At 39.8% G+C, this 23,504-nt stretch overlaps 1 protein-coding gene across 1 annotated transcript in view; it reads left to right on the top strand.

The window, feature by feature from the left end:
• Nucleotides 1-23,504, top strand: part of rftn1.L (raftlin, lipid raft linker 1 L homeolog) — a 198,205-nt gene that overhangs the window by 45,398 nt on the left and 129,303 nt on the right. Inside the window, exon 3 of the mRNA XM_018267434.2 lies at nucleotides 10,222-10,408. Coding sequence (XP_018122923.1) covers nucleotides 10,222-10,408 — 187 coding nt within the window. The remainder of the gene's footprint in view (nucleotides 1-10,221; nucleotides 10,409-23,504) is intronic.

The raw sequence follows: 23,504 nt of genomic DNA, 5'->3' as shown, positions 1-23,504 counted from the left end.
TGATGTTCCAATAAAATAAGTTCTTATGCTCACTCTTGATATAATAGGGCTGCTTTACTAAAGTGCAAAAATCAGCAGAGTTTGCCATTTTTTAAAATATTTTTTTTAATATTTTAAATTTAGCGCAAGATACTGAAGTTGCAGATGTTATTAAATTGTGTACATATGGACGCAATTTTTGTCTGTGCAACACATGAGCATATATAGGGCTCTTTTACAAAAAATAATAGCAGTTCAACAATGTAATTACTAGGTACTGGAAGTGCAGATTATATGACCACAGATTAATAAATTGCATGCAAACAGGTGGATATTTTCCACTGATGTTATGTGATTAAATTGTATGTGAATGAGTTTTTGCAACAGTAGCCTAGTGCAACAGTGCAAAGCAACTAGCCTTGTACATACTTTCCTGGTCATGTATACCTCCCAACATTTCAAAAACGGTAAAATCTGCAGCACAGCGAAAATGTTTTTGACCATGTCCATTTTATGGCCACACCCCCTAAATATCACGTCCATGGTAGGTTATGGAGAGTTTGAACACATTTCTGCGAGTTTTAGACCAATGTGTTATGTGTTATTACAGTTTTGCTAACAAAGGTGAATTGCAAGGACTGCCAGCTAAGCTGTCATAACCAGGACTGTCCCATGAGAAACAGGACAGTGGGAAGGTGTGGTCATGGCCCCTGTTTGGTATCTATCACAATGACATTACTAAGCGCCGATTATTAGGATATATTCATAGATTTATGTGTATTGTTTGTATGCTAATTATGCAACACTGACATTCACCCTATCCCGTGGAACTAAAGATAAACACTATATAATACACAAGAGCCATGAATATCCTCTAAATTATATCCTTATAAACAGGGCTTAGGGTTGTCATTGGTTATAATCGGAGCTTAGTGATGTCATTTCTGTCATGAGTCAGAGCTCGTGTTTTTATATGGTCATGGAACTCCTTGGTAACTTATAGTATCCTTATATTTTACAAGATGGGGTACTTTATGCACTGTATTATTACTTCCCTGAAAATTTGGGGCTCAAACCTTGGACGTTACAAAAATACAAATCTTTTGGTCAAACCCTCTAAATTATCCCCATTATGATTTGCATGTCCCTAATCCATATTACAGATCTTAAAGGAATAGTTCAGTGTGAAAATAAAAACTGGGTAAATAGACAGGCTGTGCAAAATAAAAAATGTTTCTAATATAGTTAGTTAGCCAAAAATGTAATCTATAAAGGCTGGAGTGAACAGATGTCTAATAAAACAGCCAGAACACTACTTCCTGCTTTTCAGCTCTATAACTCTGAGCTAGTCAGCGACTTGAAGGAGGGCCACATGGTACATTTCTGTTCAGTGAGTTTGTAATTGATCCTCAGCATTCAGCTCAGATTCAAAAGCAACAGATATGACCCATGTGGCCCCCCCTCAAGTCTCTGATTGGTTACTGCCTGGTAGCCAGGGTAACCAGTCAGTGTAAACCAAGAGAGCTGAAAAGCAGGAAGTAGTGTTCAGACTGACATGTTATACATCAAATCACTCCAGCCCTTATACATTACATATTTTCCCAACTAACTATATTAGAAACATTTTTTATTTTGCACAGCCTGTCTATTTACCCAGTTTTTTATTTTTACACTGAACAATTCCTTTAAGATCAGTAGTTAAGCTGGACCTCAAAATACTGCTTTTGGTTCCTTACAAACACTATGATTGGCAGGTAATCATGCAAGCACCATTGTGTAAATTATATCCTTGTATATGGTGCTTAGTGATGTCATTGGTTATAATAGGAGCTTAGTGATGTTATTTCCAGGGCCAGATTTAACGAAGCGGCGCCCCAAGGCCGCACGATCCATACCCTTGCTGCTTCCGGTCGCACCGCCCTGTGTCCGCAGGGTCCTAGCGCCGGCTGTGTTGCTGAGGCAGAAGCGCTGGGGAGCGTTAAGTCCCCAGTGCTTTAAAGATGTGAACCTTAAAATACTGCATTTGGGTTCCTTACAAACACTATAATTGGCAGGTAATCATGCAAGCACCAGCATGAAAAAAATGCCTTTTTAAACAGCCACAGTAGATTGCATCTCAACATTTCCGCTACCCAACAAAACACTGACATATTGAATCACTGAAGTGGGTGATGCACGGGTAATATGAAAAACACAGACGTTGAAACAAGCTCAGTTGCACACACAGAAGGATGTTATCACCACAAACTGTAATTTATTGTGGCAACAAGTGTCCTCAAACTGTTTCTAGTTATGGTGGTGGGAAATATACTTTTAGGGTTGCCTTTGGCTGCTGGTGGATACTCAAAACTCAGCAAGAATTGAGGATCAATGTTAGACAATAGTTATATTAAACCTTGTCTCATTATTGCTATATATTATCCTTCTGTGTTTGTTATCCTGCACTCTTCCTTCTTCATCTTCTACTGTGTTTCCCCTATTTGCACCATCACCCCCAAAAACAGATCTGAATCTCACATGGCTTTATATGGGGGTGTTAAAGACTGTATTTGCCTCAGATCACTTGCTTCCCTTTCACTTAAATGGGGGTTACTTAGCTACTTATAACTTTAAAAGGACAAGTGAATGTGAACAAGAATATCTGGGATGACTAGCACCATTGTGCCTTTATAATGTTATTTCAAGGGTTTGTACACTTTTGAGGTAACTTTTAGCAGGACGTAGAAAGTGATATTCTGAGACTATTTGCAATTTTTTTTAATTTTTTATTAATTGTTGTTTTTGTGTTATTTCTCTTTTTATTCAACAGCTCTTCAGTTTACAATTTCTGCAATTTGGTCCAAATTAACCTAGCAACCATGCATTGCTTTAAACAAAAGAACGGAATATGAATAGGAAAAGGTCGGAATAGAAAGATGAGTAATAAAAAGTAGCAATAACAATAGATTTGTAGCCTTAAGACCCCGCTAATTGGCCCGTGTGGGGGTCCATCCGACGGGAATCCATGATCGATATCTGGCCGATAAAATTCCCATTGGATCGCGGCCGCATCTGTTTGTTGATGCGGTCCCGCGATCTGACCACCATATAGCCTCCATTCGGATCAATGTGGGAATATTGGGGAGAGATCCGCTCGTAGTCGTTTGGCGACATTGCCAAACCAGCGGATCCCCCTGTGTATGGCCACATTTGCAGAGCATTTGTTTTTTTAGATGGGGTCAGTGACCCCCATTTGAAAGCTGGAATGAGTCACAAGAAGAAGGCAAATAATTAAAAAATATAAAAAAAAAATGAAGGTCAATTGAAAAGTTGCTTAGAATTGGCATTTCTATAACAAACTAAAAGTTAACTTAAAGGTGAACCACCCTTTAAGTACATTTGTACAGTATTTTATAAAAGTTCCAATGAAACTTTATGATCCCTCTGCGTATATAAATGCATTGTTCCAAACTTCATTTGTAAAACGTTTTTCTATATATTTAAATAAACTGTATTATTATTCTTCACTGGTAAAACTGTGTTTCCTTTAGAAGCTCTAATATACGTTTTATAAATAAGCTTCTATGTAGGGCCCTATTTGCATAGCTGATAGAAAATATATTTATAATACTGTAGTTTTAGTAGATAAGATAAGCAGGTAAAATAAACAGGGCTCCATACACACTCATTGGATGTCACCATTTCTCATATATGATAGAACTGGTACAGGTATATGATCTGTTATCCAGAAACCCATTATCCAGAAAGCGCCAAATTACAGAAAGGCCCATAGACTCCATTATATCCAAACAATCCAAATTTTTAAAAGAGATTTCCTTTTTCTCTGTTATAATAAAACAACACCTTGTACTTGATCCCAACTAAGATATAATTAATCCTTATTGGAGGCAGAACCAGTCTATTGGGTTGATTTAATGGTTACATGACTGGTAGACTTAAGGCACGAAGATCCAAATGACGGAAAAATCTGTTATCTGGAAAACGCCAGGTCCCAAGCATTCTGGATAACAGGTCCCATACCTGTACTGCCAAGTAATATTAATTGTAGTTGGTAGCGATAAAACCATTACATTTACAGGGTAAGTAAAATGTTTTTAGTTTATGGTGCTACTGTGACCATTATACACATGCAAATAAAATGAATGTTCCTCTCGGCTGTTTCTTTATTGTGAAGCAGGTCATTTCCTGCCCTCAATTCAGTGTATCTGCAGATTTTAAAGCTGGTCATTGCAGCATCCTCTATGCAATAAAAACAGCGTGGAATGTGTATAAACAAATGCCGAGTTTCCTGACTTTTTAAAAAAAAATCAACCTACCCTTATTTCAAAGAGCATGTTCTAGCAATATCACTTTGTAAAATAGGATGCATTAAAGCACTGCCAACATAAATTAGCTTTCACAGACAGATGCATTTAGCATGGATAATGTCATGTGTTCCCTTTCCCTACTCAGCTGCTTATACATTATCTGTCTTTGGCACAAGATGCCATAAACATCATTAAATATTACTGTTTCTTGAATATCTTTGAACCTGTGTGACAAGCGATGGTGAGATTTAGTTATTGGACTGATATATTATAAAGTTGTTGTATAAAGGGGTGGTTCACCTATTAGTTAACTTTTAACATGTTATAGAATGGTAAATTTCAAACAATTTTCAATTGGTCTTCATTATTTACTTTTTATTGTTTTTTTAAGTATTTGCCTTTTTCTTTCCAGCTTTCATATGGAAGTCACTGACCCCATCTAAAAAACAAATGCTCTGTAAGGCTACAAATTTATTGTAATTGCTACTTTTTATTACTCATATTTCATATTGCACCCTAGAAACCAGATTGCTGAAATTGCAAAAATGGAGAGCTGCTGAATAAAAAGTTAAATAACTCAAAAAGCCAATGTCGGACTGGGAAGCTGGGAAAAAACCCGGTGGGCCCTGGCCCTCATGGGCCCCTGCCAGCCTAGCCCCCCTCCCGCGATGTCCGGGCCCCCAAATAAAAATTTATCATTGCACCTGTATCGCATGCGCGTCGGCATTCGCGCATGCGCACCGGCATTTGCGCACACACCCTGGTGTGCAGCCAGACGTTTGTGCATGCGCACTTGCATGCGCCCAGACGTATGCACATTGCCGCTGGCGTGCAGCCAGACGTTCGCACATGCGCGGGGGGCCCGGAGTATAGTTACCCGGTGGGCCCCACATGTCCAGTCCGACCCAGCAAAAAGCACAAATAATAAAAACTGTAAACACACTCTACTTCATACTCAAAGTTGACTCAAAGGTGAACAACACCTTTACTGTGTACCCCATTTTTCACAAACCAGTCAAGCAAGAGTAGCTTCTAGGAATATGAGTGGGGTTTGGGCAAATCAATGTGGTAGCTAGCTAATTTGATCAAAATAAGGCTTTTTTTCAAAATGGAAATGTTTGTAGCTAAGACTCGAAAAAGGCACTCTTATGTATTATTTGTTCTGTGCTCTTTACTTTTACTGGAAATGGGGTACACTGAGGTCATTACCATTAATGGGTTTTATTTGACTTCTTGTTTTGGCCTGTTGTGTTGGCCTGATCTTGGTCTTGATTCTGACTTCTGTCTGCTACTTAATGATATTTGTTCTGTCCACTGTCACCCAATTCTTTTTTGTTTGTTTGTACTGTTTTCCCTCTTTCCTTTCCTTTTCCTGTTTGATCTGAACTTGAGCTTCAAACTCTGTTTAGGTTTGACACTTTGACCTACCATCGGGATTCACTCAAAGAGAAGAGACAGGGGCTGATATAGAAACAAGTTCCCTAAACACGGCCTTTGGGTTTGGGTTGTCTCACGTGACATACTCTCTATCCAAAATATTTGTTTTATTCTCCTCCAGTTTTTTGTACTTCTGTAAGGTGTCAGGTACAGATTGGTTATGGTCAGATTCTATATTAATTGATCAGTCCCTTAGCTGATTTTCACCTACAACCAGTAGCTGCACTCACAACTTCCCTGAGTCCTCTAGCTGACTCCCTCCATTCCAAATGTAGGAGGGGTGCTCTGGGTGGAGTGGGTCGGGTAGAGGTTCCTTGATATGGCACAGTGAGAAGGTTATAGGAGAAGTAACCCAATCATATATAACTCCAGGGGCTAATATCATTGGATCCTGAGTACCAGTCATAACATGGTACAGTTATTTATTTTATGCATTCGCAGAACTCCAGTTCCTAGTACCTTGTAATAGCCTAATAAATTGCAGTAGAGTGTACATAGTAACCTATATTATTATATTGCATTTATGCAAGAAAACCTGTCATGCTGATTTTATCTAGAGCAAAGGAACCTGCAGGTTCAGACTGGCCCGACGGGAGACTGGGAAAATATCCGACGGGCCCCGGCTCTCGTGGGCCCCATCGGCCCACACCTGCTGTCTGCAAGAATCTTCTTCCTTCCGACAACCTCCCTTCTCTGGGCCAGTTCCGGCAACAACACAGTGTGCCATGGGGGGGGGGGGGTAGAGGGAGACGGGTAAACGAGAGTTGCGGCAGGACGGGCTCTGAGACAGCAGCCCCTGGCCCCCCCAGTCTAACCCTGGGAACCTGCCTCTTGTCATCACAAAAAAGTTATCTCACCATTTAAAATAATGTATATACAAGTGTAACGCTTTTTTGGGCTATTCAGCACATAAATAGTTAAAGGTGTCCAGCTAGTGTATGAGCATGGGTTATACTGCGAATTCTGGAATACTAAAAAAGTGGTTTCAGTGCATCCCTAAAACGTACATTTATAAACCTGAAAACACTGCTACTCCTGGTATAGTAATCTTAGTCTGCTTTTTTTTCTTCTTTATCTTTGAAAAAGCAGCTCCTTTCTATTGATGTTGCATTTAAGCTGAGCTACAGTGCAATGACAAGTGGAGAGTATGAAATAGAGCATTTAATACTCATTGTTAAATAGAGCAGGGTACAATTTCCGGAGAACAAAGCTGTTGCTTAAGTGGGACATGTACCTTTGGTCGTGCTAGGATGCAGGAGATGTAGTGGGGGAATCAGAAGAGCATACAAACAGAAATTACAGTTGAATGGATGAAACAATCCTCTGTGGGCTTTTATACTGTAGAGAGCTGAGGGATTTTTATCCAGTGTGTTGAACAAAAGCTGAGGGAGAAGTTTAATGGAAAGCAATATACAAAGTGTGCATTTAGTTAGGAAGAATGTGCATTTGGCCCTGGCAGCCTTCACAAACTGTCATGCTGGAGATCCTGGTCCAAACCAAAATATAATTTCATTGTGTGCAGAGAACACTTAACCTGACAAGCATGAATGTCACATGAACTAACTGTGGGGTTCATGGGACCCAACTTGTAAGTTCTAATGTGCCCAGCAGGGTCATATTTATATATAGGCACCTGAGGCCCTGTGTCTATGGAGGCAATTTATGGGGGCAGCTCTTGGGTGCCTATATAATTGTTTACATTGTTTCAAGAAAAATGTAAAATCCCCCCAGCTGCCAAAGTTGAGGTGTACCAGGTTCTGAAGTGTTGTGTACTGTAAGTGATGTTACGTGCAACTGCACACGTGATGTCACTTCCATAAGGTGGGGGCACAGTTAGGTAGGCCTATTGTGGTACCCAAACCTAAATAGGGCACTGATGCTCAGGGCATAAAGAGAAGATAGACTGGCCTTGTAGGTCACCCGTCTTTCTTCTTTGTCCTGTTTATCTTTTTAAAGGCTTACTATCTCCAGAATAAAAACTGTTTACTTGTCTATCTAAAAATAATATGTTATATGTTATGTTTGCATGAAAATATTATTTCCTGGCACTCTTGACAATGTCTCTGTATCCTGTCTTCCTTTTTGGCAGAGATTCTAGATATACACCCAGAGCAAAGGCACTGTCCTGTAAGACAAAGCAGGAGCAGTTACCATTAATCTGAAACACTCATTAACATTACTACACTGATTTCTGGAATGCCTGTGGCTAATTTAATAGTTAGAACAATAGCACACGAGAAGATCTGTCACCCACAGGGAATCTGCACTACCAGCAAGGGACACATCTCATAAAAATATCTTTCCCTTCACTAACATGGTGATCACTGCATGTAAAAACATTCTGCATGCTGTACTCTAGTGTTATCGATGGAATTTTGCAATTTTCTGTGATTATTTCAGATCATTTATAATTAGATAGGTTGAAGTGCAACAGGGAGCAAAACTGCATTTGTTACACATCTAGTGGAAAGGTGCATTGCACAGTGTAAGGCAGTTGTACCCCAACTGGTGGATATTGGGAGGCTTGGAGCATTGGCGGGGGGTGGTGGGTTCATCCTGAAGGCCATTTGGGTGGGAATTGAAGAGAATGGTCATTAGCTCTTCTAGATAGTGTGTTAAATTGAGATTTGGGGTAAATATGTATTTTCCAACATAGATTTTCTTGGAACTATGGCTGAAGGACTGATATTTTCCTATACTTGTACCCATTTTGAATGAGCTTAGTGACACCCTAGTAAAAGATTGAAACTGGACCTTCAAAGGGAGCTTGAACAAAAAGTTTCACAATCAATGGTGTAAGGGAATCCTGTGCAGTGCACCTTTTACAGTGAGGGCCAAATATTAAGGCTGTATACTGGAGACACAAAGCAACAAAAAGTGGGGTCAAAGTGCACTCATCTTTTTTCTGTGGGTCTGCACATGTCTTGATGCTGATAAATTGTGCCCGCAGCACAAAGCCAGTGCTAAATATATGGTTGGGAGTAGGCGAGTAAAGTGAGGCATCAGTTGCACTATTATGTGCAAGGCCAAGTACAGTTGCGTGTGACAGCTGTCTTAAGAAAGATCTTAGTTTTCAGATTAATTAGTCAGATTAATTAATTATTAATTATATTGTGTTTAAGAAAAGTGTTTTATCTGCTTTTGCATCAAAAAATTTCAGTTTTTTGACGTTACTGGTCCTTTAATTTTATGATCTTGTCTACTTGAAATTCAGTGTTTTTATAGTAGGATCAATTAAAACATTCAAGTGTGGGAGTTGTTTTTGTGACCCAACAGTTTTGGTATTATATAGCACCTTATAATTGCTGTTGTCTTATGTAGGAGGGGCAAATTCACTAAGCGCTGAAAATACGCTCGCAACGCCTTCGCCACACTTCGCCAGGCCGCCGCTAATTCACTAAAATCCGAAAGTTGCGCTCAGGGAGGCGAAAGGTAGCGAAGTTGCGCTAGCGTTAATTTGTCAAGCAAAGCGAGGTTACACTAGCGATGCCTAATTTGCATACGGCGCCAAGTTAAAGTACAATGGACGTATATGTAGCAGCAAATACATTACACTACACAAGCTGGAAAAGCTTCATAAAATAAAATAGAGGTGTTATTTTGCCCTATACATGTGCCCACTGTATAGTTTAGTTGCCATATGTTAGGAAATGTAGGGGGGAAGGAGGGTGCCACCAAAAAAATTTACAATCTTTTTCAGCCTATCACCCTTAAAAAAGTAAAATACTTTTTTTGAAGCAATCCCTATCTACTCTATTGCACTTCGCCTGGTCTGAGGTGGCGAAGGCAAGTCTGGCGCAAGAGGTAACGTTCAGTAAAATGCGCAAGTTAGTGAATTAGTGTAGTTAAGTCTCTTCGCCATAGCGCAACTTCGCTTGGTGTAAGGGTGCGAAGTAGTGTAGGGTAGGTCCACTTCGCTAGCGAATTTACGCCAGCGCCTGTTAGCAAATTGGCAAAGTAACAAAATGACATCATGCTGGCGAATTTGCGCTAGCGTTAGCCGCTTCGGGCTTTAGTAAATTTGCCCCTAAGTGTATTATGGGGATCTACCATTAACTGAATGGCTACCCTGAATTTGGTCATAGATTAAGAACTGCTTGAAAGGGACAGGGTGTACATCTGGGACTGTATCACTAATTGTAGTTCTGCTTGATTTAATGAAGAACATAGAAAATGCTAGACTGGATAAAATATGACTGTTTAGCCACTCTGTTATATTTTATAATTATCTGTACTGTATGTACCGAGGGACAATGCTAAAAGTAGCCTGCACGACACAGTGACTCATTGCATTCATGCTGGGTTTTCTACAGTATGTGGACTCAGAAGCCCTGTACATAATTTGAGAAATACACTGATGCATACTAATGGAATATTTACTTGCTATAATTGCTAGAATTATAAGACCATGTGTTTTATACTGCACAGCTGTTTTCTTGAAACTATGACTGTTTTAAGTGTATGTTTTTAATCAGTTTCCACTCCTTCTGTTCTCCAGCTGAAGCCCCAAATCTCGGTGCTATCCGTCTCTCCTCTCTGCGTGAGCTCCCTGCCCAGCTGAGAGAGCTGTACCAGCAGGGCTTCACCGTGGCAGCGCTACACCCTTTTGTGCAGTCCTACGATGGGGCAGAGAGCATTCCTCAGGAACAGGTCTTCAGGGCAGTACTTATAAAGACAGTCGAAAGGTAAGCTTTAAGGTTTTTAATGGTACCTTATAGTACTTCTGCAGAGGATACCTTTGACAGAAAGTAACCTTAAAATATATTTAGTGATAAATTACTGCCCTTTTCCTCAGCTCCTCCTGTACCTAATATCAGGTGTAGTAGTGACCTCCACTTATTGAGCAAATTCTTCCTTTGCATAGGTCGTTGCATGTACCCTTAGCATGGGCTGATTACTCATTGAGTATTAGTAAGAACCTATCAGAACTCTTCGCAGGTGTTCAATCTTGCAGCTTACAACATAAAAGGAGTCATTTACATCTGCAAGTGCAGTGAGCAAACTGCAAGTTTGAAAGCAATCACCATGGGTTTTCCCCACAATGCATCTTCCCCCCATTGCATCTGATACAGTTATGTTGTGTCTGATTGCAATGGAATTGCCGAAATCAATACAACTATGCACACAGTTCTTTGCAAACCAGTCACAGTTTACAGTGGCGTATCTATCCACTGGTGGGCTTGGGTGCATGATGTGCGCTTGGGACCCCTGGTTGGGTTGCCATCTTTTCCTGCTTCACAGGCCGGTGACATCACAGGGCAGGGATGATGTCATGGCAGGGCAGGACGATGATGTGGAAGGTGGGGATGTCTGTTGTCATGTGGTGGGGCAATGACAAAGTGATCGGTGATTGGTTAATCTCTGTGTCAGTGTAGGAAAATCCGCCCAGTTTTCGTAATATGGAAAACCTGGCAGGCAGTTTTGACAAATGTAGCTCTTCCGCAAATCAGGAGGTCCGGACAGGTGGCAACCCTAGTTCCCCACTGCCCTGCCTCCCGCGATAAGATTTATGGCTGCCCCGCACATCCCCGGTAGTTACGCCAGACATAGGTCTGGTAACATTTCCCTTGTTTGCTGCGAAAGTAATGTCTGTGCCCCATTCTTAAGACGATTCTTAAGTGCACAGCACCTATTAATGTTAAGCGAGAAAGGAACCCTGGAGCTATAACCTGGTTAGGAGGTGGCAGTAGCCAATGTCGGACTGGCCCACCGGGAAACCAGGAAAACTCCCGGTGGGCCCAGGTGTCAGTGGGCCCTGCTGCTTCTAACAATTTGGCATATTTCATGGTCATTCCCTATTTCTTTTTAGGAAAGAAGAGGTTTAATAATGGAACAATAGAGTATAGTAAGTAGATATAAAAGACTAAGATAATAAAGAGGTTAAGTGAGTAGAGGAGGAATTATAGTTTGGAAAGTGGGTCCACAGTCTAAGGTTTTCTGGTGGGCCCCTGGCATCCCAGTCCGACACTGGCAGTAGCTCCAGGACTTCCTTGCATCAATAGGTGCAGCAGCACTCAATTCGGAATGGAAGGCAGGAAGGGAGTGGCACCAATATATTGACACATGTATCATTAATGAATGGGGTTTAATATGCAACTCACTGCTGGGAAAAGCACAGAAGCACAACTCTGCTGGTAGTTGTAAATGATCCCAAATATATTCAGGTTTGTTTCTGAAAGCAAGACCTTTGGTAAGTTAAAGGCTAGAAGCACCCTCACTCTTCCCTATTCCAGTGTTCTGCAAGTGTGGGAACCATGCTGCCTTCTACTCCTACTGTACAACTAGGATTGCCACCTTTTTTTGGAAAAAACTACTGGCCTTCCTATACTTTTCTGTTTTTCCCCTATTAAAGGAAAAAGAAAGGCTTTGTACACTTGGGGGTGCAAATGTTAGTATTGACTTACCTGAAACCCTGGGCTGGTGCTCCTATCAGCAGAAAACTGCACCGGCCCGGGGTTATACCAGTGAGCACCACAGAGCCATCCTCTTCCGTACTCCTGTTTCCTTCAAATGGCTGAAGCATGTGCAGTAAAACGAAAAACCGAACTTTAACAACAGAACCCATTAAGTATTGTAGATTGTAGATTGTAGATCCTAGCACTGTATACTTGATCTTTAAGGACATCTTCCTATAAATCTGTCCATCTATGCACACATACTATACATTATGCAACTGGGGAGCAAAAGTTATGGAATACACTGAATATGTCAACTTTTAGCCTGATTAGGAAAGAAATATTTGCAAACAGGAGAAAATGTTAGGCTAGAAAGTACACCCAATATTTGTTTCCATTGCAGACGCTATTGAAATTTCTCCTACATTTTGAATGGAAATGCATATATTGTTTTTTTCTTCAACCCTAAATCACACCAGGGAAGTGGTTATTTATAGGCCCTTTGTTTGCAGGCCCAGGAAGTATTTAGAATAACAGATTTCACAAGTCTCCCTGTGGAAGTTGCCAGAGCCTATGATATAACAAGTGTGAATGCTGACTGCTTGCTAGACGACCACATTGTTGGGGATATTATTATTTTCCTTGGGGGGGGGGGGAATCCCACATGCTGCTGTGTCAAAATGTGACAGAAATTTGCAAACAGAAACAGAAAATGCAGAGAATAGTGACAATAAAGATTGTCACAAATATATTGCTCATTTCAATGTTACAGAATAAATGTCATGATTAAATGGAAGTTACAGTATATAAGGTAATAGCTTATATTATGAACAGAATATTCCTTCCCTGAATATTTTGTAGGAAACCCATGAATGGGAGCTACAAACTAGTTTGACTCTCTAGAGAATTAAAGGTTATTTATTACTGGACCTTTACAGAGATTATACATCATTAACATCATTCCCTGATCATGTGGAGCTTGCAATCTAAGGTATAATAATGGGAAATTCCACACGGATTAGGGGCTTGTGCCTACTTGTTCTTGCACAAAGGCAATAATATGCAAGAAAAGGACATGCAGGTGGCCCATGTTGCATAATCATTTCACCGTTTTCAAGGGAGCACTATGAACCATGCAACTAAAGATTATTACTTTGCACAAGTTAAGCAAATGAGCCCCGTTGTTCTTTTTGAATGGGGCTGTTGCTATAGACCAGGGATCCCCAACCTTTTGAATCCGTGAGCAACATTGAGAAGAAAAAGCAGTTGGGGAGCAACACAAGCATGAAAAATTTTCTTGGGGTGCCAAATAAGTGCTGTGATTGGCCATTTGGTGGCCCCTATTTGGATTATCAACCTACATTGAAACTCTGTTTGGCAGTGCTCTTGGTTTTTATACAACCAAAACTTGCCTCCAAGCCTGGAGTTCGAAAATAAGCAACTGCTTTGAGGCCATTGGGAGCAACATCCAAGGGGTTGGAGAGCAACATGTTGCTCGCGAGTTACTGGTTGGGGATCACTGCTATAGACAGTGCCATTTTGTCTATATTTATACACATATTCATAGGATGTGCATAGATAATAAAGAAATAATAAATGCTCAACTCAATACAAATGGGGCAGTTCTATTCAGTGACATGAATCTGTGTACTGCAAAATAGTCTTTTTATTTACAAATAAAATGTTATTTACAAATTTGGCGCCACTTTGGCGCAGGTGTTGTGACGCGGCGTGCAGGAAAGGCTTGGCACCAGCGCCGCTACCGACGTGGCGGCCATGGGCGCTGCCATCTTGGGAGCGACGCCGAAGAGAGGAGACACAGGGTTAGAGCAAAGTGTAGTGGTAGAACAGGCCGGGGTCAAAACCAATCAGACGGTGCAGTACTGAATCAGGAACCAGAAGTGTAGTCAAGGACACAGTCCGGAATCAAACCAATCAGTAAACGTAGTACAAAGTCAGGATCCGGAAGAATAGTCAGTTATAGGCTAAGGTCAGTACAGGCAGTGAATCATCAGAGGTCAGGGACAGGCAAAGGTCAAGAACAGGAAACCAAACAATAAGAATACCCAGGAACTCACAAAATACCTTTGTTGGGCAATGTGAAAAGGAACGTGGTGCCTTTAAATTCTTGCCAAGCACGAAGACGTCACACGGCATGCCAAATGAAAAAGACAGATTCTCATCGATGTCAGCGTCCAATTCAGACGTCCCTGCCACCTCCCAGGTTTTATTAAATAACCTTTATGCTTGGCTTCTAGGATTATTTAGTAGGGCAAATAAAAATGCTGCCCAAATATTGCCCTTACGGACCTTTGGTCTTAGTTCCCTAAACAGCACAGACAAGGGTGGATTTTTGCTTTTTTGTGCTGGTGGAAGTCAGTTCGCCTTTTCTCCTCCAAGAAAAATGTTCGTTTCAATACACACGTGTAAAGCTGAATCATCAGATATACAGGTAGAAACTATAGAATTCTACCTGTATCTGACAATTCAGCACTAACAATGGACAATGTTCGGGTGCTTTCAAGAAGAAGGAAAGGCTTGCAGCACTTGGGGTGCCAAATGTTAGGCACCCCCAAGTGATTGTATTGACTTACGGAGCGATGTTCTTCCATCTTCCTCCTTTTTCGCGTGGCTGCGCATGTGCAGTAGAACAAAAAGCTGAACTTTAACTAAAAAGTCGGCTATTTCTACTGCGCATGCGTTTGCCACGGGAAATTTGAAGAAAGAAGAAGATGGAAGTGGATCACTCCATGGTGCTCACTGGTATAACCCAGAGGCCTGTGCAGTTTTCTGCTGATAGGAGCGGCCCGGGGTTTCAGGTAAGTCAATACAATCACTTGAGGGTGCCTAACATTTAGGACCCCCAATTGCTGCAAGCCCAATCAAAATTTTCCGGCCTGCCGATTGATGAGCCGACCGACATCCAAGTCTTCTGTCGATATTGGTCGGCTTGTCTCTCACCCTACACACAGCGAATATCATACAAAAAAAAATTTTGTACGATATTATCACACCTTAGTGTAATATATGGCTAAAGGTTTAACAATGTGAGGTAGCTAAATTACATATGAGTCAGTCTACATAACGTTCCAGTCTTCTAGGCTTGCAGACATGCAGATTCTTCTTTAATTCTAGGGTCACAGCAGTTAATGGAGATTGGTAAAGGTAGAAATTTATGTTGGAATTGCCTGCAAATTGATTGGACAGAACACTGTTTTCTACCAATGGATTCTTAATAAAAAGTTTCAGTGATTTACTAACCAGGTTCTAATACGGGTTAAAGAGTTAAAGAGCTCAGGATACAGTTGTACTTAACAGTCATGAAGTTGTGGTCTCCTTGGATTTGATAATGGAATGTGCCAAACAATGTTGGTTAACATTCAGCAAATGAAAGAAAGGCCCGGACATCAACATTATACAGGGCAGCCCTTAGAAACTCCACCAAGTTGACCTACAGCTGAATCCAAACACCATGGGGCTTCTCAAGGTCAGGAAATCATAACAAGCTCTTTCTCAGATGATTGGCAGCCAGAGAAAGGCAGCCAAGCACAGTTATTGCATATGCATGAAATTCAGTACATAGCAAATCTGCTTACTCTAGAGTACTCTGCTCTGTTCCAAAGTAATTGCATATCTACATTGTGTGCGTGCCTATTTATATGTCATGGTTTAATCCACAATCATGTGAGGGTGCCTACTGTATGTGTGTGTGTAAAATGTGTGTATATTATGAAACGTTTTGATGTGTTTATTATTTGTAGCCCTTAATGTGCCAAGTATCAGCTGTATAACCACAAAAAATTAAACGAGGTTCCAAATTAGAAGCAAATGCTGTGCACCATGCATAAAATGCATGAGAGACCTTTTGCAATGCCAGCATTCCACACTGTAATGACTTCAGAGCAGGGCAAATTCTACATCCATCTGCTATTAGTTTACTGCTTCACAAGCATAACTGCAAACAGCTGAGCAGGAAATGACGCTTACGGTTATTTACGATTTACTTTATCTCTACATGGGCTTTAGACGATGCCTATGGAAATGACATTATTTCAAGTTACCCAGGGTCAATGCGTCTCTGCAGTGAAGGGGAAATGCGGCTCCCTGCTACCTTGTGGACATTACTTTTATTAATACAATTTTACTCTGTCCTGTATTTACGCCTTCATTTCCATTTCTTCCTCCCAATTTCTATTTAACAAGTTTTATGATCGTATATAGCAGTGTAATGAAGGGATATTATTGCCCATTCTAATAGATGAGGATTTTATAAAGGTTTTCTGCGCTGGCTAAAATTCTGCCTGGCAAAAAGTAACCATAAACATATGGGAAAAGTTCCTTCACAGCTGATTGGTGCCTTTTGACACGTTTGCTCTCCTAAACTGAATGAACTTGATGCCACTGTAAGAAAATAATATTTTACCCTATAGTTGCAAGCATTGTTCATAAATCGAACATCTTATTAGTGTGCAGACTCCGAAGTCCAGTGCTTTTATTCCTTGCAAATGCCCCTTTATGGTTAGGAGGAAACTTCTCATTTTCTCATACATATATGGGACCTGTTCAGAATGTTCGGGTTTTCTGGATAAACAATCTTTCCGTAATTTGGATCTTCATACCTTAAGTCTACTAGAATTTGTGAAGCCATTAAATAAACCCAATAGGATGTTTTTTCTTCCAATAAAGATTAATTGTATTTGAGTTGGTACAAGGTACTGTTTTATTATTGCAGAGAAAATGATTGGGGCCAGTGAAAAATGCTTCCAGTAATTGGTTGACTTTTCCAGTGTAAAATAACCTTAACTTCCCAGTGAGCATAAAGTAATAATACTAGCTTTCACCACTCACTGCTTCACAGAGAAATAAAAATTGTGAGGGTGTAAACACTACAGTGCCAAATGCAACATCGTTCTTTACACCCCTAATAACAGTCAATGGCCAGAGGGCCTTATTTTACTTATTCTCTGGACCTACACACAAGATGCAAAGTGTCGGTCAGGGTGCAAAAAGTATGTCAATTTGCACCTTCTTTTTATACTTTACACCTTGCTCTGTACTGCATGAATGACCTCTAAAGCTCAGGGGCTGTATATAAAAAGTACTTTACAGTATGGGCACAAGTTTTTGAATGTAGACATCCTCTCTCCCATTCCATACCTGCCAACCTAACTTACACACCATTCAGGCATGCAGTTTAGGGAGCTCTTGTGGGTGCAGGGTTCAAATGTGCCCTGTTTATATCACATGCCCTGTACCTGCCATATTTCTCCCATGAATGCAGTGCTTCTGGCATATGAAGGTGCTGTATTCATGAGGGGTGGCTGCAGGAGGCATGTAGACATCACCTATCCTACCCCACGAACACTCTAGTATTTGGTCTGTTGATAAAATACAGTAGTTTGTCTCTTTGGTGGAAATGAATCCTGCTACATATTGATGGGATATGCCCAGATCTGACTCCATAATTGTAATAATGAATTATTAGAACAATTCAGTTAATACACTCTGGCCTTAGCACCATATTCCTTTCAGATCCATATCCTATATTCAGATCAGAAAGTTTATATTCGAGGATTAATAATATGATGCTCAGTTTGTTACATACTGTATAGGCTGTAGCTATTACAGTAATGACTTGCGCTTGCATTCAGCATTCTGAGACTCGTCATGTCAGCAAATCATAAGCTGTTTATCATCTTAGCTGCCAAGTCTACTAACAATTATTCTGTTGCTGAGGAAATAAAAGAAAAGAACACGAAGGTGAAACTAGGGAAGTCGTTCATAATAATGCCTTTTAATTAACTCTAAATAAATTATTGAAATGCAGTGTCATTTTCACAACCATCCTTGTATGCAAAGAAGCCAGAATGTGCACTACTTTGTCTACTTTGTAGACTTACAAGAAATGTAGTTTAAAGCATATGTTTATACATAAATGTACACTGTCACATTGCGGGTATTAACCAATCAAACGCCAGAAAGTATGCATGGCGTGCATCTCCATTGAGGCTCAGCTTTTCAGCCACTGCCTGTTATCAGCAGAACACAATACACCGCTCCACATAAGCAAACATTACCTGTGCACTTCATCCATGATTATATGCTGGTTTATATTTTTTTTGAAAAAAGCTATGTAATAGCTATATTTGATTTGAATCTAAAAGTCCCAGAGTAATTTGGATTGACAAGTAGGGGTACCAGATGATCCCGCACACCAGATTACTCTGCCATCTTTCACAGTAAGGGGCTGATTTATCAAAAAGCACTATGCATCAAGTGATTCTTCTCAATCCATATCGATTTGGGGTTTTATCATTTTAAATAACAAATGTAACCCGATTAGACTGATACAGAATGTGTCTGAATATGTTTTGATTGATCTGTTAGAAAAACACTAATCTGGAAAAAAAAACATTGAATTGATTAAAATAATGGGAAAAGTCTTTTTTATGGCTGGTTTGAGATGACAAATTCTAAAAATAATGCTAAATATTGATATTGCTCAAATCAATCTCATCAATCTGTGTTATCCGACGATAGATGATGAACGTGCCATAAGACAGTTAATGGTAGGGGAGTTTCTGTTTCTCTGTGTTTGTTTTTTTAGCACTCAAACTAAATTAAATATGAAACTTTTATTAATCTGATGGTAAGTGATTAATGTGGGGGCTCAATAAGAGACTTCCAGGAGCCAACCAGTCTGGGTCTGCAAGTGTTTTGTGAAGCGTCAGTGAGAATTATGTGAGGCTTTAGGGTGTAGCCGCTGGAGCTGCATAAGTTGTGACTATCTTCAGGCTCTGGGACCTTACGGGCATTAGCTTGTTGGCTTTTGGGGGGATTGTAATTGTACACTAATAGAGAACCTCATCTGAATTGATTGAATAAGTATAATCCTAATTACAATAATACCGGTATATCCTAGTTTTATTAAAACCATAGTAATATTAGCTGCATGGAAATGATCCCCCATCCTCCATATGGTGATAAATACAGGTATATGTGGTTCTGGGCATTCCTTTAATGAAACATGGTGTAAATCTCATTATCATGCTATGATCTGTCAGGCAACCCAGTATAGAATTATAGAAAGCTAATCCCCCGATATATATTGCTTTGAAGCAACATAATTTTTGGAACTAACTGTTCAGAGAGAGGGAGTTATTTAAAAAAGTTAAATTTTGCCTTAGATCAGTAACCCATAGCCACCAATTAGTAGTTAAATTTTACCGGTCTTGTGCAATTAAATTTATAAATGGAAACATCTGATTGGTTTCTATTGTGTACTGAATCAGTATAAGCATTTTCTCTTATGGATATAGCAGCTGAGTTACAGCTTGCAATACAACTTCCTGCATCTGTACGCATGATATATTGCACAACATATATACAGTTATGGGATCCATTATCCAGAATCCCATTATCCAGAAAGCTACGAATTACAGGACAGCCATCTCCGATAAACTCCGTTTTATCCAAGTAATTCACATATTTAAAAATGATTTCCTTTTCTTTGTTATAATAAAACAGTACCTTGTACTTGATCCAAACTAAGATATAATTAATGCTTTTTAAAACCAGCCCGTTTATTTAATGCTTACATGATTTTCTAGTAGTCTTAAAGGGCTTGTAAAGGCAAAAAAATAAAATCCCATTTTTACTTTCTTTAATGAAAAAGAAACCTATCTCCAATATACTTCAATTAAAAAATGTGCACCGTTTTTATAAGAAACCTGACTGTATGCAGTGAAATTCTTCCGTCATTTACTGCTGTTGGTAGGAATTGTCAGACGGTCCCTAACTGCTCTACAGAGAAACAATCATACTTATGAACAGCAGGGGGAGCCCCCGCCGAACTTCCCAGCCATGCAGAACTCAAGCAGCTTTGTTTGTTTCCCTGTTTTGATAATTTATCATGATCCCTAAGCAGCCCACACCACACTGAGCATGTGCGTAGTCTTGGTCTTGCAAAGATGTTTAACAAAGTTACAAGATGATGACCCCCTGTGGCCAACTTTGAAAGCATAAATCATTTGTTTGATTAGGCTTGTGGTGCAGTAAGTTCATGTTTATGTTTAGTATACAAAATACAGCATATATAGCCTTATTCTATTTAAGACTTTACTTCCCCTTTAAGGTATGAAGATCCAAATTATGGAAAAACCCCAGGTCCAGAGCATTCTAGATAACGGGTCCCATGCCTGTACTATGTTTGGTGTAAAATCTGCATCCCTAAAATTTCAGTAATGTATTCCACATACTGCTACATGTAGCAAACCAGCAAAAGATTATACTACAAAAGAACAGTTTATTAGTTGGTACAGACCAAGGAAGCCAACATGTTGGTTGGTGATACAGGGGGGGCATAACTACAGAGGAAGCAGACCTTGCTGCTGCAGGGGGGCCAAAGGAGGTATAGGGGCCATGAGACCCTAATTAATAAGCAATTTCAACATATATTGGTAACACATGACAGTTTCTGGATATGTTGGGGGGTCCTAAAATGAGTTTGCTGTTGGGCCAGTAACATCTAGTTAGGCCACCGTGGTGACACGTACAAACAATGTAAGATTATTTTTGATAATGAGAATTAAGTGCTGACATTGCTACTTTACACATAAGCATACATATACCACAAACAGACACTTGTATGCGCTGGTTTTAGGGTCCATTTACAAACTAAGCAAGGTGCCAAATCAGGCAGTCCTTTGTACTCATTATTCTAATGAAATTATTGCAGTCATAGCTATCTGCTGTTTGGATATATATATATATATATATATATATATATATATATATATATATAGTAGCAATGTAGGTGATACCCGCACTCCGTCACACAATCGACTTTCCAGGTGCTTGGTCAAAAAGATATATAAACGAGTTCGCAGAGGACCAGCACACTGTTTTTCAAATGTCAAAAATATTTTATTTTCACATCACAGTGCCTCCAAAGTTTTGGCCCGCTTCGGGGCCTTTATCATCCTTGATACCTGGGGTGCAATACAGAAATACAATATCCACTCGAGAAGAATGCTGCTGCACACCAGGATTTATCGTGAAAAAAGTTGGTATTTTATTTGATCAACGTTTCGGTCCTCACCATGGACCTTTATCAAGATGACCACCTTGATAAAGGTCGATGGTGAGGACCGAAACGTTGGTCAAATAAAATACCAACTTTTTTCACGATAAATCCTGGTGTGCAGCAGCATTCTTCTTGAGTGTATATATATATATATATATATATATATATATATATATATATATATATATATATATATAATGAGGCAGGTCTGCATAGAAGAGATGTGCTAGTGCATGGCAACAAAAAGTGAATACAAAACAATATATATAATAAAAGGGCAGCCAAGTTTGGGAGTTTTACTTTGAAAGCAGCTAGTAAGTTGCAGGTAAAACGTATTCGTCCCTTTTATAAAATGTATAATGAAGCAATAGAATTCTTAATGAATCAGATGAAAATTGAGCATAGGACTGGCCAGATATGGGATGACTTTGACGTAGTTGGCCAGCTTAAATATATTGCAATATATGGACAAACAATCCCTGTTTTGTTTAAAGGGTAAGGCATTTTTTAGTAGCAGTATGCACAAAATGTCGCTGTCTTAAATATATTGATAATGGGTTGAGTGCAGAGGAATCTTGTATTTGTCTATATATATATATATATATATATATATATATATATCACTTTGTATTCACTTTTTGTTGGGGCCATGCACTAGCACATCTCTTCTATTCAGACCTGCCTCATTTACACTTTCAACCATGTCATAGCAATTTAGTCAGTTCTATTGAAAAACTTACTCATTACACTCATCGCCGTTTCACAGCAGTGACTGTACCAATAAAACCCACAGCGGTTAAAGCCAGCTGCAACTTTTTTGCAGTATTACTAACTGAGGCATTTATGTTCATTATTTTACTCGTTCTAATCATATACAGAATGTTTTGCTGATTTATTAGTAGCAGCAAAGTGAGAGGTATCAATGAATAATAAAAGTTTATTATTCATAGGTGCAAATTTACTAAAGGGTGAATTTTTGCCTGCCAATGCTTCGCCACACTTCACATCACTTGGCCAGTCGTTTCTTCGCTACCACTACGCTAATTCACCAAAATGCAAAGTTGCGTCTAAGCAGTCGAACACTGGTGCCAGGTCTAAGCTGGCCAAGGCAACTCTGGTGAAAGAGGTAATGTAATGAAAATGCTCACTTTAGAGAATTTGTGGAGTAACAATTGTTTGCCTGAGCGAAAGGACGCGAAACTTCGTTAGCGATATACTCTTTTGATAGTGAATTGTCCTCTATGCCTGTTAGTAAATTGGCAATGTCCCTGCGGATTGGATTTCTGGCGAATTTTCACAGAGCGTCAGCCACCTGTAGTAAATCTGCCCCATAGACTCTGGCAAGAAAGTACAATTAGGAAGTGCACACAGTGACATTTGGGATTCCATGTATTGAGGTATTAGGGTTGTTCATCTTTAAATTCCACCTTTTAGTATGATGTGGAGAGTGATAGTTTGAGACAATTTGCATTTGGTAATGATTTTGTATTATTTGTGGTTTTTGGGTTGTTTAGCTTTCTATTCAGCAGCTCTCCAGTTTGCAAGTTCAGCAATCTGGTTGCTCTGGATCAAATTACCCTAGCAACCATGCATTGATTTGAATAATAAACTGGAATATGAATAGGAAAGGACCTGAATAGAAATATAAGTAATAAAAAGTAGCAATAACAATAAATGTGAAGCCTTAAAGGAGAAGGAAAGCTACTGAAGCAGTTTATTGCCAATAGATTAGCTACAATAGCACAAGCTATAACACTAAATCTATTCTGCAGAATGCTTTACCATACTTGAGTAAACAGCTCTTGAAGTGTTCTCAATTTGTTTAGGATAGCAACTGCCATATTGGCTTGGTGTGACATCACTTCCTGCCTGAGTCTCCCCCTGCTCTCTCATAGCTCTGGGCTCAGATTAAAGCAGGAGAGGGAGAGGAGCAAACTGAGCATGCTCAAGGCTGTGCCCTGGAGGTTTAAGCTGAAAACAGGAAGTCTGATACAGAAGTCCATGTGTACATAAAAGAAGGGAAGAAATGAGGTGTTTCTTTTGACAGAGGACATTACTTTGAGGGTTTACTGGTGTATTTATATAGAACTTTCTGATAAAGCTTACTTAGTTTTAGCCTTTCCTTCTCTTTTAAGCTGGCCATAGACGCAAAGATCTGATCGTACGTATCGAGGAATCATACGATGTTCTGACCGTGTGGAGAGTCCCGACATTTTTCGTCCGGCTGAGATCGGTCGCTTGGTCGATCGGGCAGGTTAAAAGATTTCTGTCGGCTGCCTCCCCTGCCTTCCTACCAGCTAA

The sequence above is a fragment of the Xenopus laevis genome, chromosome 6L (assembly GCF_017654675.1).
Source record: "Xenopus laevis strain J_2021 chromosome 6L, Xenopus_laevis_v10.1, whole genome shotgun sequence".
NCBI lineage: Eukaryota > Metazoa > Chordata > Amphibia > Anura > Pipidae > Xenopus > Xenopus laevis.
Note: the sequence above shows the minus strand (reverse complement) of the source record. Positions and strands in the feature narration are given on the sequence as shown.